The sequence below is a fragment of the Echinops telfairi genome, unplaced genomic scaffold (genome assembly GCF_000313985.2).
Source record: "Echinops telfairi isolate 266 unplaced genomic scaffold, ASM31398v2 ScPeMD7_7417;HRSCAF=8455, whole genome shotgun sequence".
NCBI lineage: Eukaryota > Metazoa > Chordata > Mammalia > Afrosoricida > Tenrecidae > Echinops > Echinops telfairi.
This window is the reverse complement of record NW_022111317.1, coordinates 3121942-3138078: the sequence shown is the minus strand read 5'-3', so window position 1 is coordinate 3138078 and position 16137 is coordinate 3121942. Positions and strand designations below refer to the sequence as shown.

General features: G+C 51.9%; 1 protein-coding gene across 1 annotated transcript; it reads right to left on the bottom strand.

The window, feature by feature from the left end:
* Positions 1-13266: 13266 nt before the first annotated feature.
* Positions 13267-13980, bottom strand: LOC101652449 (40S ribosomal protein S27-like). Its single transcript, XM_004713729.2, has 2 exons — positions 13721-13980; positions 13267-13330 (listed from the first exon to the last, which is right to left on the bottom strand). The coding sequence occupies exons 1-2, from the start codon at positions 13972-13974 to the stop codon at positions 13267-13269; spliced, it is 318 nt and encodes a 105-aa protein (XP_004713786.1). The 5' UTR covers positions 13975-13980.
* Positions 13981-16137: the final 2157 nt, after the last annotated feature.

Sequence of the window (16137 nt, the reverse complement as noted above, 5' to 3'; positions counted from 1 at the left end):
TCTCTGGCCCTGTCTCGGCTCGTGACCATCTGGGCACTGGCCAGTGTTGCTATTAGCACCAGCGTAGAAACCAGGGTCCGATGTGCTGCCTCGAAGCCCTGGTGCCCTTCTCAGCCGGCTCTGCCATCATGGGCGCCGTCCCTGCCAGCCCCCTGCAATGGCACCACCTCAGCCCTCCGCCCCCCTCTGAGGTCGGAGGCACAGATCTTTGGGGCCCACCCCTGAGCTGCCATGCTCTTGTCACCCCATTGCCCCAACACCCGTCTAAACTGCCAATTCCCTAGCCACAGTACATTCTGTGAAGTAGGATGTTAAGCGACCTGTGTGCAGACATGCCTACATCGTGGGCGGAGCTACTTGCTGAAGTTTCCACCTTTGTTTTGTTCAGTGAGCTGCCTCACTTCCAAACAGGTACTTCCGCTGTGCCTGCCTCTGCTGTGAGGCACAGTGTGCTTCACCCCAAGAATGCTACCATGTGTGAGGGACTCGAGACTGGGTGCTGCTTCCCCCGAGTAGACAGGGAACTTCTGACCGTAGGAGGGCACCTCCACATGGACACACTGACAGACCTAAGCCAGGGGCCATGGGCTTTCCTACAGGGGCCATGGGTACGGCATGTACCCCCATACCTCGGCAGCCATCGTGAGGTGCACCAGAGACATGAGGCACACGTGTTATGTGCAGACAGCTGCGTGCTACTTCTGGTTATGTCTGCTATGACCAGCATCTCTCAACTCTAGGATAACCTTATGGGACCATGGACGCTGTACCAATGGAGGCTATGTGGCACATGACGGACAGACACCAGGGCCCGCTCCATTTCCTGCCTGGTCCTGCCCTAACTGGTACAGAGCTCCAAGCGCACCTGGGAACAACAGCCCACATCCCAGGAATGACAGAGCTGTTACTGAAAGGGGTCCAGACCCTCGTCAACGCCCCGAAGGGTCCACAAGAGTTCGTGTCCACACTGGCTAACGCCCACCCCAGCTATTCCTATAGTGTGTATATACCAGCTACCGTGTCCACATCAGCTAGTCTTATAGCGTCCCCACCCCAGCTCTTTCTACAGCATCCATACCATCTATAGAGTCCACACTGGCTATCCCTATAATGGCTACACTGGCACCAGCTACAGTGTCCACACACTGGTTTACCCCTCCCCACCTGCTATTCCCAGAGTGTCCACACACTGGCTAACCACCCCCCACCCCTCCACTCCCCACTGACTATTCTCACAGTGTCCACAACGGCTAAACTTCAGAGTAGCAAAACTGGTCACTTCCAAACTTCTTTTTGAATGAACAGAAAAGAAATGTCTGTTGTTTAAGCCACTCTTAGTTTGGGGTATTCTGCTGTAAGAAAACTGAACACTGGCTCATCGAGCAGCTTATCACCATCTGGAAGCCCCTTCACCGCTATCTGAAAACAACCGCCCCAGTTCGCAGGCCAACTTCCTCGGCTAGGCTTCCACTTTCACTGTTAGCTCCTTGACGGCAGAGCCAATGTCGAACACCCACGGCAAGACCCAGAGACTGAGGTCACTCTTCAACACTGAGCACCGCTCCATAAAGATGTCCGGGAAAGGACAATAGCTGCCACCGCTCTTCCCTGCGCCAAGTTTCCACAGCTCCCTGCTGCCACGCCTGGTGGGCTGGTGCCCACTCCCAGGTGCTGTGCACACTCACTCGCAGAGACAGCCCATCTCTGTGGCAGGGCCCCACACGTGGCCACAGACTCCAGGTCTGCAAAATGCATCCCTTAGTTACTGAAATCTCCCGTAAAATAAGGAATGCCATCTGGGTGGGGAGGGGTGCATAGGAATAACTGCACCACCACACGACTCCAGGACACAGAACAAGATGCGGCTGTGACTGAGCGAGTTAAGGGTCCGTGGACAAGAGGTGCGATGATAACAGGCACAACGTCCAGCAGCTCTCCACGCACATTCTTGGGACACTGACCGGTCGTCTCCTTCAAGCCGTGCACCATCCCAACCCTTCTTCTCAAGTTAGAGCTCCCGGAGGAAGGAAAAGCCCCCTCAGGGCACCTGGCAGCCGGGAGGTGGGGTGGCCGAGCTGAGCGCACCCTGAACTCCCTCGGAACGCGGGCCCGCAGCCGGCCCTGAGGGAAGGAAGAGCACTTGGAGCAGCCAAGTTACAATCGGAAAGTCAAGCCAAACATCAAAGAATTTACTGAGTTGCTCTCGGGAGGTAAAACACACAATTACTCAACAACGGTATTTTGCAACCAAAAGATGGAGACGCGGTAGAAAAAGGATTAGTACAACATCCAATGCCCAAGACTGAAACGCCGCCTGTGAAAACCCCGAGGAAAACCATGTCACTCAGCCAACATTGTCAAGCCAGGTAAAAATACAAGGGACACAGCATCGACACGAGGAAGCATCAAATGCTTGTAGAAAAATGGAATGAAAAGATCATGGGATTTCCCCCACTGTGACCATGCTGTCTTGGTGTGCTACCAGCCATGCTCATGTGACCGCTCTCTTGGCCCTCCGTGTCCTCTTCAGAGCTACGCATCTCAGCAAACCCTTGGCCCCCACTTTCACCACAGGCTAATAGGCTCCCTCATTTTATTGAGGGCTCATACAACTCTTATCACAATCCATACATACATCAATTGTATAAAGCACATTTGTAAATTCCTTGCCCTCATCATTCTCAAAACATTTGCTCTCCATGTAAGCCCTTGGCATCAGCTCATTTTTCCCCCCCCCTCTGTCCCCATTCCCCCTCCCTCATGAACCCTTGATAATTTATAAATTATTATTTTGTCATATCTTACACTATCCAACTTCTCCCTTCACCCACTTTTCTGTTGTCCGTCCCCCAGGGAGGAGGGTATATGTAGATCCCTGTAATCGGTTCCCCTTCCTGTCACGCTCATGCCTATTGTACATCCCCTTCCTATGATGTGTATGCCTATTGTACTGCCCCTTCCTGTGACGTGTGGTTACCTGTGATCACGGCCCCCCTAAGTAGTTATAGCCCTTGGTTAGCAATACAGTTGGTCTCTCCTGCTCTCGCTCCGGGCTCTCCCCACGAGGACCACCAAATGGGGCTGAGGGGAACACGCTACCATGAGGAGAAAAAAAAAGAGACTTGGAGGTAAGCAAGCGGCCATCTAGCTCAGAAACAACAAAGCCCACATGGGAGAAGCTTCTGCAGTTATCCTGTCCTTAAGAAAGAGATGGCATTTTCCTGCAAACTGAGGTACCCTCTGTTTCAGTCCACAGTGGCCCCATGCGACAGGTACAACTGCTTTATAGAATCTTCTACAAGCTCTTCTTGACCAGGACAGACTGTCAGGTCTTTCTCCCATGGAGCCCTGGGTAGTCCAAGCGCCAGCCTGCTGCCAGCAAGCCAAGTGCTTCACAGCTAGTGCCAACAGGGCTCTGACAAACATCCGTTCAAATGCACCACGGCCAGTAGAAAATGGATGAGGGTGGCACTTTGCCATCTGCTTGGGAAAGGTCGTCTGGATTCTCTGTGGGAATGGGATGATGTTTCTGGGTAGAAAATTGGTGAGTGCTACCTGAATGGTCCTTTAGTTTGCAGTAGGGACAGTGCTGAACACCCAGCTTGCAAAAAAATCAACTGTGTACACTTAACACTTGGCTCTCGAAAGCTGGTATAAGCAGGCTTCAGCACACCACTACCAGTCTCTAAAAATAAAGCCAGACTCGGTGCCATCGAGTTGCTGCTCACTCTAGCAGCCCGAGAGACGAGGGCAGGATGGCCCCTGTGAGTTTCCGGAATAGAAAGCCCTGTCTTTCTCCCACAGAGCGGCTGGTCTGGCATTTAACAGCCCCATGCAAAACCACGCTGCCACCAGCTTTCCTTAATGGCACTAAAAGCCACTTTAAATAGCAAAGGTCAGGAGTTTTAAAAAAACATTGTGATAGTTAAGGTTTATTGTGCCAACCTGGCCAATGAACACAGGTGGGATTAACTGAATGGCAGAGAGATAAATGGGTCAGCGAGCCTTGCCTCTCTGTCTCTTGTTCTCTGATGGTCGGAGCAGTGTGCAGCTGCCTTAGCTAGTTCTCTGCCTCAGCTGACAAGGACCTACCCTGATGCAGTCCTGGGCGCAGGAGCAGCCACGTGGAGACCCCTCCCCGCTGAGCTGCTTACCTAACACTGACTCGGCTTTCGTCCTGCAGTCGGCGTCATTGCGTGTTTCATGAGATTGAGGAAGACTTTGTAGATCGGTGTCAGCATATGGGCTAATGTCGGACAGCACTGGGTCGGGATGCTTTCTTAAGCATGTATAAAACTCTCTTATACGTATATGAGTTTCTGCGTTTTTGTTTTCTCTAGTCTACACAGACTAACACAAATGTATTACTGACCATTCAAAACACTCAAACGTTGCTTCTACACTTGAGAATTTCCCAGATTCTTTCAATAAGAATCATGATTCATAATAGTTTTTTTCCAGTTTATTTAAAAGAATAATCACTGTGCCTATCTAGAAACTACAGCAAGAAGAAGCACCTCTATTTTCCCCGAAAGCAAGCTCGCTGAGAGAGAAAGGCCTGGCAGCCTGCTTCTGTGAAGGTGCGAGTGAGCCTTGGACCCCCAGGGGCAGTTCCGCTGTGTCCTGTGCCCTGGAGGGCTGCCCCGGCTGAGACTCGGCTGAAGGGAGCTGAAAACCAACAGGAAGAACCCCTGTTCCCCCAGAGTAAGGCTCGGGTGAAGCCGATGGAGGCCTCGGGAGAAAACCAGGGCTGTTGGAGTCACCCGACCACATCCGGTCACAGGCCCCATGGCTCCTGGCTCCCGAGCACCAGGCCAAGCATTGCATCAGTGGCAGAAGCCTCATTTCCCTTCCTGTCACATCCTCCAGAGGGCTTAGGCAGAGGCAGCGCAGACAGATGAGCTTCTGTTTCGGATTGTGTAACCCGGTACTCCCGGAGAGAGCAGCGGCCAGCTGGGCAGAAGTCAGCCCATGGCCTGGCACTGCTTCACTTGCTGGGTTACTGAGCCTCGGTTGCTCAATGGGCTTCAGGAAACTGCCCATGGGGATGGGGGTGTGGTGTGTGTGTGTGTTGAATGCAGCAAGGTCACTGATATTGAAAAACTCCCGAACACAGCCAGCTAGGGATAAGTCCAAGGGAAAGGGGGTGGGGTGGGGGTGAGAGTGGGGCAGGGGCGGCGCAAAGCCCCAAGAGTCCAATCTGACAAATAGTTTGGGCAGAATGGGCTCCCCTAAGCACACCCCGGGCACTCAACGTCCTCTGAAACGCCAGGCTTGTCACGTGGCCCAACAGCTCTACAACAACACCAGTGTCACTGAGGCGGGAGGAGCTGGGCCTCAGACGGGGTCTATCACAGCACACAGCAGTGGCACATGTACTTCACGTTCCAGCTAAAGGCAGGAAACAGAGGCACAGGAAGTCACTGTTGGTGGGAGCAGTGACTCCCCGCACCCCCCGCATCCCCCCACCCCACACACACACACTCACGTGCTGCTCACTAACTTTCTACCCAGGTCCTTCAAAGCAGAGCCACTGGGAGAGCCAGCAGGAAGGAGAGCGGGCAGCACACAGGTGGTAAATCCGAAAGAAAAACTATCAGCCCTATTTCCCTTGATTATGGGGCTACTCAAGAATTAGTTTTTATTTTTTATTTATTTATTTTTTTTTTGAATTAGTTTTTATTAACAAACGTAATAGGTTTGATAAACAATAACCTGACAAATGGCAGGCCACACCCACAGCAAACCCAGGGGAAAAAAACAAAAACACAAAACAAAGAAACCCCAGACCGAGACCCGAAGAGCCGTGGTGCAAATGCTATCTGCGAGTCTCTGGGAACACGGGAAGGGGCCCAGTGGCCCTTACCTCTGGGCTGCTGCCGCCACAAGGCCCCGGTGATGCCGCAGTCAACCCTTCCATGAGGCGGGCACATAGCACCCACCTACATTTTAGGCCTCTCGGTTTTCTTGGGAAGCTGCTGTCCCAGTGTAGTCATGCTGCTCAGCCCAGTCGACATGGCTAACCACATGAACTGACCAAAGGGGCCTTGACTCACCCGTCCTACCCCAGAGCCCACTTGGGACATATGTGTCCCACCTCACTGTTTCAAAAACCCATGGTACCTCAAGAAGCATTCCCCCTTGCTTTCAGCATGTCTTCCATGACTGAAAACACCTGCACCAACAGATTCTGCAGCAGAGGGTTAAGCTCCCCATTTCTAACTGGGCAGGTTGGCAGCCTGAGGCCACCAAGCAGCTCAAGAGAAAGACTTGGTGAGGGGCTCTTATAAACAGTGGTTCTCCACTCTCCTAACGCTACGACCCTTTCATAAGTTCCTCATGTTGTGGTGACCCCCCCAACAATAACATTATTTTCATTGCTACATCATCACTGTCATCTTGCTACTGTTAGGAATCGGGCGACCCCTCTGAAAGGGTTGTTCGACCCCCCTCCCCAAAGGGGTGGCGACCCACAAGTAGAGAACCACTGCTTATAAAGATGCTGCTGGAGTCCCCGCTGGCTCTGACTCGGTGTCCCTATGTCCGCTCCCAAACCATTATAGAGACTGCAGCCTAGAACACCCTGCGGGGCCGTGTACTGTCCATGGCAGTAGCTACAAGTAGAACACTTACTCCATGACCTCTACCGTTGACAGCGTTTATCAGTTTTTGTCTAAGCAACTCAAGTAGACTGTTTCATAGCATACCTTAAAGTATTTTTCCAATTTAAAAAAATAGGTTCCAAAACAAACTGCACTCCCACAAATACTGCTGTTAAGGGATGTGGTAGTTACATAATCTGGTGTCAATTTGAGCATTCAGCGTGTAGGGGTGGAGTCTAGCTTGTCAATCAGGATATATAGCCTTTGTGTGGGCATGGCCTTCTCCTGAGGATTCTGGGAACTCCTGTATTTCCTCTCTTGAGGCTCCCGCACATTCAATGTGGAGAATACACATGGAGAGACGCTGATAGAGCCAGACCTGTGGAGTCGGGAAGCCACGTGGAGACCCCTGCGCTGTCTCCCTGCCAGCGCTGAGATGCTTATGTCACTGGATCCACAAGATCTCCCCCCCACTGGCCTGAGATCTTCCTGCATTCAGCACCATTGCAAGTGTCGTGTGAGTCTGAAGAGGACTTTATAGATCGGTAGCGGACTATGGACTAATATTGGACTTACGGACTTGATCTGGACTGGGCTGGGATGTTTTCTCAATATTCAATTGCTCTTATATAGAAAGCTCTTTTTTTACACACATATGTGCATCCGTGAATTTGTTTCTCTAGTCCACCCGGACTCCCACAAGGGCCAAGCTGGTTCCAACTCATCGCAGCTTTATATAGTGGAACACACCTGCATGGTCCTGTGGCAGGCATACCACGGGCTCTGTGAACCCATCTCACGGAGGTCTCTGTCTTGTTCCAAGACCCCCGACCTTCCCCTCAAGCATGACATCACTGTGAGGACTAGTCCCTTTGATGACAAGCGCGTGAGATGAAGTCTCACCATCCTCGCTCTCCAAAGCACTGTGTCCGTGTACTTCTGACGCAGAGGTTCAGCTAACGAACACCTATCTTCAACTATTCCATTTCATTTCAGACGACTTCCAGTTTTCCTAGATTTATACTTTGTACATTCTACATTCTGATTGTTCATGGATGTTTGCAGCTTTTATTTTTCTCCTCTCATTTTGAGCCATGCAAAACTGGATACAAAAGCTTCCCATAATATGAAATATAACCAAAGTTTCCCTGATTTTAGGCGCCCTGATAGCGTAGTGGTTGTGCCTTGGGCTGAACCACAAAGCCAGCAGTTCAAAGCCACCAGGGTTCCTAGGACGAGACTATTTCCATAGTAAAGGGTCACAGTATCGGAAACCCACCGGGCAGTTCTACCCGGCCCTATAGGGTCGTTATGGTCGGACTTGATTTGACAGCAGTGAAATGTGTGGAGTGTTGTGTTTCCTTGACAATTTCCAAGGCTACTTTTCCCATATTTTTTAATCAAAATTCTGATAATGAAGATACAGTGAACCCTCGCCACTTCGTGCTTCGACTTCTGCGGCTTCACTCTATCGCGGTTTTTGCGTAACAGCGCATGCTCTGTCATTACTGATTGGCTCATACTGTACACGCTTGATGCCATAAATAATATAATAAATGATCATTGTAATGTCCAAAATGTTTTACTGTATTTTCCCTTTTTCGTTTAATAAATTGGGTAATAAGAGTGTAATGGTGACTAAAGGGTGTTTTTTCATGTCCTCTATGCTCTAACTACGAAAATATTTGATTTACAAATAAGGAATCCTACTTCGCGGAATTTCATTTATCACGGTAGGGTCTAGAACTGATTAGCCGCGATAAACAAGGGTTCACTGTACTGGTTTATAATGTTTCTTTCCCACTTACAATGGGTTCATTTTTCATCAGTGAGTTTTAAAATCGTGATTTTACTGTCTTCATAGATTTTTTTCTTAAAAATATAGATAGCAATGCTCCAGGAGGTTCTGACTTTTAAAGCAAGTCACCAGGCCTGTGTCCTGGGGCTCCTCTACACCAGGGGTTCTCCACCTTCCTCACGCCGCGACCCTCTCATCCAGTGCCTCGTGGTGGTGACCCCCCGACCATAACATTATTCTCATTGCTACTCCATGACTGTCATTTTGCTACTGTTATGAAGGGGGCGACCCCTGTGAAAGGGTTGTTCGAGCCCCCAAAGAGGTCACGACCCACAGGTTGAGAACCGCTGCTCTAGCTAGCTCTGAACCGCCAGCCTTTTGACTAATCACCAAGCCCCTAGCGACTTACGCCGCCTGGGACTTGCTATGTTTCAGCCCACTGTCGCAGCCACCGTGTCCATCGATCTTGTTGAGGGTCTTCCTCTTTTTCGCTGCCCCTGTGCTTTACTGAGCACGGTGTCCTTCTCCGAGGACTGGTCTCCGCTGACCACACGTCCAAAGTTTGTAAGGTGAAGTCTCGCCATATTTGCTTCTAAGGAAGCATTCTGTCTGTACTTCTTCCAAGACAGGCTTGTTTGTTCTTTGGACAGGGACTTTCCTGACTCACCAGCACCACGATCCAAACACATTGGTGTTCCTTATTCAGTGTGCAACTTCCACATACGGAGGTGGTGACTGAAAGCCCCGGCTTAGGTCAGGGACACCTTAGTCCTCAAAGTAGCACCCTTGCTGTCAACACTTTACAGACGTCTTGTGCAGATGTCAATTCAACTCGAGTTGGCCCTGAGGAGCAGCCCCTGCTCCACTGGTCCCTGAGACTGTCTGTCCATCTTTAGGGAAGCAGACCGCCTCCTGCATCTCCTGTGGAGCAGTTGATGGGTTCAAGTCACCAAACTTCCACTGAGTGGTCTGACGCTTAAGGACTACACCACCAGGGCTCCTCAAAGGACACAGACATTCGACTGCTTCTCCTTGCAGACTGCCGAGGAGCTCACAGGTGGCTCCAGCTCGGCCCCGGCAGTGCAATGCCGTCTCCCCTCCGAGTCTTTCTCTACACCAGCTCCTCAGCACAGTCTCCTGCCTTCAGGGACACAGCACTTCTGTGTGTTATCACCATCACCTACACCAGCGGCGAGCCCACAAAAACACCAACACCTGGCAAGGTACAAAGTCCTAACACTGATGCTAGTTCTGCGTCACTCTGACATTTAGCCCCACGGCACGACTAATTTCCAGGCTTAACAGCAGTGCCAAGACTGCTGAGGAGGGAGCGGGGGAGGAAGGGAGAGGGAAGCCCGGGGCAGCAGCACCAGGGGCAGGGTCAGCCTACTGCTTGCTGAGGCAGCTCCCACCCTGAGGCATGCCTTCCCTCTCCTGCCAGAGGGAACGGACATCGCCTTGGCACACGAAGTAAAGGCAGGGCCCTCGCATTCTGACTTCTCTGGACAGACAACCCAGCCGCAGTGGGCTAGGGCAGCCAGGACACAGGTCTGAGCTAAAAGAGCCTGTAGGTTGTAAACGTTCCCTGCATAAAAGGAAGTCATTGCTAAAGTCAACAGCTTGGTCCAGCAGATGCCGCTCACTCTGCCCCAAAGGCAGCATGGAACCCACTTCCACTCTCAGAGCCAGGCTCTGAGCACCCACGGCCCAGCGGGCACCACAGTTCCACAGTTCCCTTGGCTGAGGAACAGAGCTGAAAAGACAAGGAGCCCCCGGCTTACGAGGGCATTCTGTCCTGTCACCAGGGCTCCTTCACGTCTTCCGAGGTTGCTTGGTTTCTGTGACACACTGGAGAGAGAGCATTCTGAAAACGGAAGTGTCACTCTATAGGCTCCAGCAACCGGTGGATCCCCCTGCGACCCCTACCCCCCACATGCTAGTTTACTGGTTAGAAGAGCATCCACACAGCAGACCTCACGCCAGCTCCAGAAACCCTCCCTCAACACAAAGACCACCCCCAGAAGGTGGTGCAGCCGGTTACATGCTCAGCAGGAGAAGCGAGGCAGCTCTCCTGTGCTGTCCTGTCCTGTCGGGCTGCGAGGAGGTGGAAGGGACTCAGCGGTGGCAGTGGGATTTCAAACCATGACAGGCTTCACAAGCTGACCAGCTGGCTCAGAAGAGCGCCCACCGGGCTTGGGCAGCTGCGGCGTTTCCAGGCCCCTTGTCCGGAAGAAGCCAACAGTGAGTGGAGAAAAGAAAATGCACGGTCCACGGGGCTGGGCCCAGGGGAGAAGAAACCAGGACTGAGAAATGTCTCCTGATGCCACCGAGGCAACTCACCGAGTGACCCACAGCGACAGTGCCAGTGTGGGACACAGGAAGGGGCACCCACCTTGAGCCTGTTACCCAAGACCTCTCCAAAGCACCCCACCACAGCATCTGGATGACCAGTACAGAGACGACGGAGTTCCTGTCAGCTGCTCACTGTCACTGCCAATCACAAACCCAGTGGCAGCCAGGGAGGAGGAGACAGCGCAGCCCAACCCCGAGTCCTCCCTGTACTCGGTACCCCCATCCCCCTCCTATAGCCACCACGCCTGCTGGCAGTTACTGCCAGCTCACAGTCTTCCCAGGCGCTCCACCTCTCCAATTCCAGGCTGGCGGCTGGTGGTCAAGGCTTTGGTTACAGAAAGCCAGGAAGGAAAGCCAGGGTGTCTGCCTGGGGGATGGACAAGACAGCGGCCCCCAGGGCAGAGGAGGCAGAGGGCAGGAAGAGTCCACACCCAAGGGGCTACTTTTCACAGCAAAACAAAAACAAAGCTCACACGTGAAACCAAAAACACGTGTGTCTACGTGAGGGCCGGTCAGCAAAAGTACTACTGGTGGAGCTCCAGTACATTCGTGTGTGGTTGACCGCAAACACACGTGTTTTAGCCTAGCTCTGCCATCCACACATGGCTGCCGATGAGCGCTCTCGGTCACACACGGAGCAGAACTGCACCCCAAGCTTTCCTTCCAAGCCAGCAAATTGTTAGGGGCTACAACAGCCTCATCTTTCTTCCTCGGAGCAAGCAGCGGTAGGGTTCGGACTGCTGACCTTGAGGAGCCTTAACTGCCCAACTCCTGACACTCCTGACATCACCGGGGTCAAGCACAAGCGGTAGCGTGGAGGAGGGATCTGCTGGGCCAGGTCCATTCAGAGCAGGGAGGTCAGCGCAGAAGGTGATGGCCACTGTTTTGGGACGTCCACTGGGTCTTCATCTGGATAGATTTTCTTGGAAGGAACCAGGGCAGTCATAAGGGCGCAGAGGAAGTGAATAAAAGTGAAAACTGTCTTGGTGTAAAAAAGACCAGACAGTTACACAGAAGAATTTTTTTCTGACATGACTTATTCCAGGGAGCAAAGGTGGTCCTATATGGGGAAACTCATCCCATCCACCCTGCAGCCTGTCTTTTTCTTGTTTCTTCACACAAAATGGCCAAGCCGCCACTTGGCTGGAAGCACAGAGGCTTCTCTGGAGAAAGGTTTTCCAGATGAAACACCCCCTCCAGAGATCAACAGATCTTACCGGAGAATGTCTGGAAGCAACAGCTTCACTTTCCATCATTCCGTTTAATAAAGGTTCCTGTGATTTGGGAGCAATTCTTTTTATTTGTTTAAAACTAACTTGTCACAATGAATCCAAGTCACTTCCACTTTTACTTCCCCCCTTTTGATAACCACTCAGACCAATGTTTAGGTCTGATGGGTAAGGGGTCTGGAGGGTAGCAATCCTTTTTTTGATCTTATCCTCACACTTACTGTAAGTTATAAAGGCAGCTAATTCAGTACAGGGCCACGGAGCTGGTTTAACTCACAGGCCCCCTCCCATGTGACAGAGCAGAATTGCCCCTAGGGTCCGCTAGTCTCTGCTTGACGAGAGCAGACGGCCAGGCCTTTCTCCCTGGGTTTGTACTGCCAACCTTTGGGATGACAGCCGAACGCTTAACTGTTGAGCCAACAGGGTACCTTAAATTAACTAAGTGCTCACTAAGGCTTAAACTGCAAGCCACATCGACATTTCAGCCTAATTTTTGCCAACACTATGATGACCCCACAGGGCACAACTCACTCCCTATTTGACTCTTCCTACATAATTTTGCAAAACCATCCCCAATTGGACCAGCTTTTCCCAAGGGCTCCATCTCTGATAACGATGTCATTCCACTTGTCTGTGGCCTGGAACTGGCCCATCAAATCTCGAATGCTCACACAAACCCCCATCTCTCACCAAGCTTCATGAGGTTGCCCACCTTGCATAGGCTTTGCTGCGTCATTCACAGCGCACGTGACTGTTCTCTCGAGAAGCAGGGAGGGACCCTGGCAGACGCTCAACTGGCCAGGGCACTAACAGACACTGGGCCGAGGATCTTCCGTCACCGCTGATCCCTTCCAGCCACACAACTGGAGAGACAGATGCAGGTCACCAGGGGGCTGATAACAAGGAGCCTCATCCACACCAGGAAGGCTGAGAAAAGGCCAGCTGAAGCCAGACTCCTCCAAACATTTATCCTGGGCCCTCTACGGGCCAGGCCCAATGCCAGTGCGGGGAACACAGTCAACATGCAGTGCCCTCTAGGACAAGTCATGAGTGAAGCCAGCCCAGGTGTGGTGCGGCACCACAGGAAGAAATATGCAAGTCACATGAAGCGGGGAAAGGTGGCCTCTCTCGGAGCCCGGCCTCTGGGGAGGAGTCAGAGTCATAAATGCAGAAACACCAAGAGGAGAAACTCGGCCAAGGTCAGGGCGGGAGCAAAGAACGGCCTGGCCACTGAACACCAAGCTGCTTCAGAAATGGCAGTGTCCGGCCAGCAGCTACCTGTGAGTCACTGCATGCAGGCGGGGAAGGCCCAGCTGAAGATCAGAAGGGAAAGCCGCTCTGGAAGGGGCCTGGGGCCAGGCAAACAAGTCTGAGGCCGGTGCCACGGCAGCACACATCTAAGGAGGGCACCTAACAACTGGTATAGACTGGATCAGCACAGGAGCAACGCCCTAGGGCAGTGGTTCTCAACCCTCCTAATGCTGCGGCCCTTTCATACAGTTCCTCATGTTGTAGTGACCCCCCCAAGCATAAAATCATTTTCGTTGCTATTTCGTAACTGTCATTTTGCCACTGTTATGAATCATAATGTAAATATCTGATATGCAGGATGTATTTTCATTGTTACAAATTGAACATAATTAAAGCATAGTGACCCATCACAAAAACAATATGTAAATATATATTGTGAAGTATTTCTTTTTTAAATCCAAAATGGGTTTATTAGAATGGCTTCCCACTCTTCGTGCTGCTTCCGTCTGAAGGAGCCTCCTGCGAGCCTGGCTTTTCCTCCTGTAGGCTGACAGAGGACCAGAGAGCAGCCAACACACAGAACGACTGTCTGTGCGTGGCTGCAGACCGTGGTGATGCTGTAGCAGCCTGGGCATTTGACATCCACGAAGTAGGAATTGGGGCTCTGCAGCAGGCGCTGCTTCTTGTGTTTTCTCTTCTCCTCTTCAGGAGAGGGATGAAGGAGATCCTTTGGGAGAGGCATGATTGCTGGGGAGGTCGTCAACGCCAGAAAGAGAAATATTTATTTCTAATGGCAAATAAATGACATTTTGTCTTGAAGGATGGTGTAGCATGGGTAACAGTCTTCACGCTGGGTACTCATATGTGGGCGTATCTGCATGTGGGTGGACCCACCTGGAGAAGGATAGAGGAGCGGTGCCTCGGTTCCTAAGACCATCAGAAATATGTAATTTCTGAAGGTCTTAGGTGACCCCAGTGAAAGGGTCGTTTGACCCCCAAAGGGGTCTCCACCCACAGGTTGCGAACCACTGCCCTAGGGAAAGGCAATCCTGGGCCTCCTGTTCTGGTGTGTGGGGGTGGGGAAGGGGGGGGGGTGGAGGAGCTGTGCAGAAGTCACCCACCAGGTCTGCACAAAGACTAAGGGGTAAAGGGGGGTTGAGACTGGCACAAATGAGCCTCGGGCTTGCAACACAGGTGAGAGGGGGCTGCAGAGCTCATCTGAGGGTGGCTGGATGGGCTAGGTGGAGGTGGCCGGGTCCAGTACAACATTCCACATTAAAAAAAAAAACCCAAAACATTCTCCATTTCCTTCCCAGGAAACAAACCCAGAGCGACTGTGGACTATGCCACCTGACTATAAAAGGTCTCCAAGCCCCAAAGAAGGCCATCGCCCACACTACAAGTGCAGGGGCGGAAAGAGACCAGTGAACTAACGGCGAGCCCAAGCCATGAGGAACACTGCCGACCAGGTGGAGGGGTCCCAAGCACCCCAGTGAGGCGAGGAGCACCAGGCCTGTAGCTCGTCTCCACGAGGAGTGAGACCACTGGCCAGTGGCCCAGAGCACCGGCTCCCAAACTGACCAGAGACTCTCTGCCTCCCACATCCCGGTAAGTATGAAAATTATAAAACTGCAGGATAAAGTGTAGGCATCTGCTTTTGCTCCCCTCCTGGGTGATTCTAGCACCCCCCAGGGGGCAGTAACACCCACTTTGGGAAACACTGGCTGGGGGCAAATGTTTTTCAGCCATTTCACAGATAGAGAATTTCATGGCTTTAGATGGTCAGGGGAGGCTGCAATCTGCAAGGCCAGCAATCCAACCACCCGCGGATCTATGGGAGAAAGCCAGGGCTTTCTACTTCCATAAAGAGCTACAGGTTTTTTTTTGTTTTTTGGGGTTTTTGTTTGGGGGGGTGGGGTCCACAGCCCCAAACCCACAGGGGCATTTCAACCCTGTCTGATAGGGTCACTATGAGATGATCACGAACAACCTTCTAGCCTAACCAACTGCAAGCTTAGGCCTGGAAAGAGAACTTCATTTTAATTAATTAACTAACCAATTAATTAACAAAAGGGCGGATTCAGAAGTGAGCTCCTTTTCTCTCTCTTTTTTTTTTGATCTCTATCTTTGCTGCTCTTTCCTGGGCTTCCTTCCCAGCACTGACCCCATGCTGGCAGGGCAGTGACTGCCAGGCCACAGGTGCAAAGAGGAAGTGGAATGTGAACAGTTTCCTCGGCTGCATTATGGGCTCGCAGGAAACTGGGGTCCACAGCAGGGGCAGAGAGCTGAAACTGGATTGGGAAGCTAGCTTCGGCACCCACAGTACCTTCCAGACACTGCACTCACAGGAAATAAGCATGGAAAGAAGTGGACTCCCAGACTCCGCAGTTAAGTGCTACACATTTGGGGGTGCACCCGCATGCTGATGGGGAGGGAACTCTGGGAAAGAGTGGCAGAGTTGTGGGGTCTTTACCTTTTCCTGTTCCAGTGAAATAGGTCCACACCGCTAGCTTTTGTACTTTAGGCAAAACCCTTTCTCAAAAACAAACAACCTTCCTCTCTGCCGGAGTCTCCGTTCTTCACGCCATCTTAAGTCCTCCCTTTGATCACCCACACATCGACCACGGTGGCCTAACAGTCTTGGCGGGGAATTAACACACAGAGCAAATGACTTTCACTGGAGGAACTAGCAATGAAAATCGCAGCGGGCCTTTAACACTCCCCCCCCAGGCCCTAAACCCGTATGGGGACTTTCTGGGCGGGAGTACGACGCGTACTAGGGGAGACCCCGCTGACAAATGCCGGACTTCGAATAAGCCCGTCTCGAGATTCGACATCGATTTCACACGGGTTGAGGGAGGTGGCTTGAGCCAACCCAGTCCCCTCCAGCCCCCTCCTCACCTCT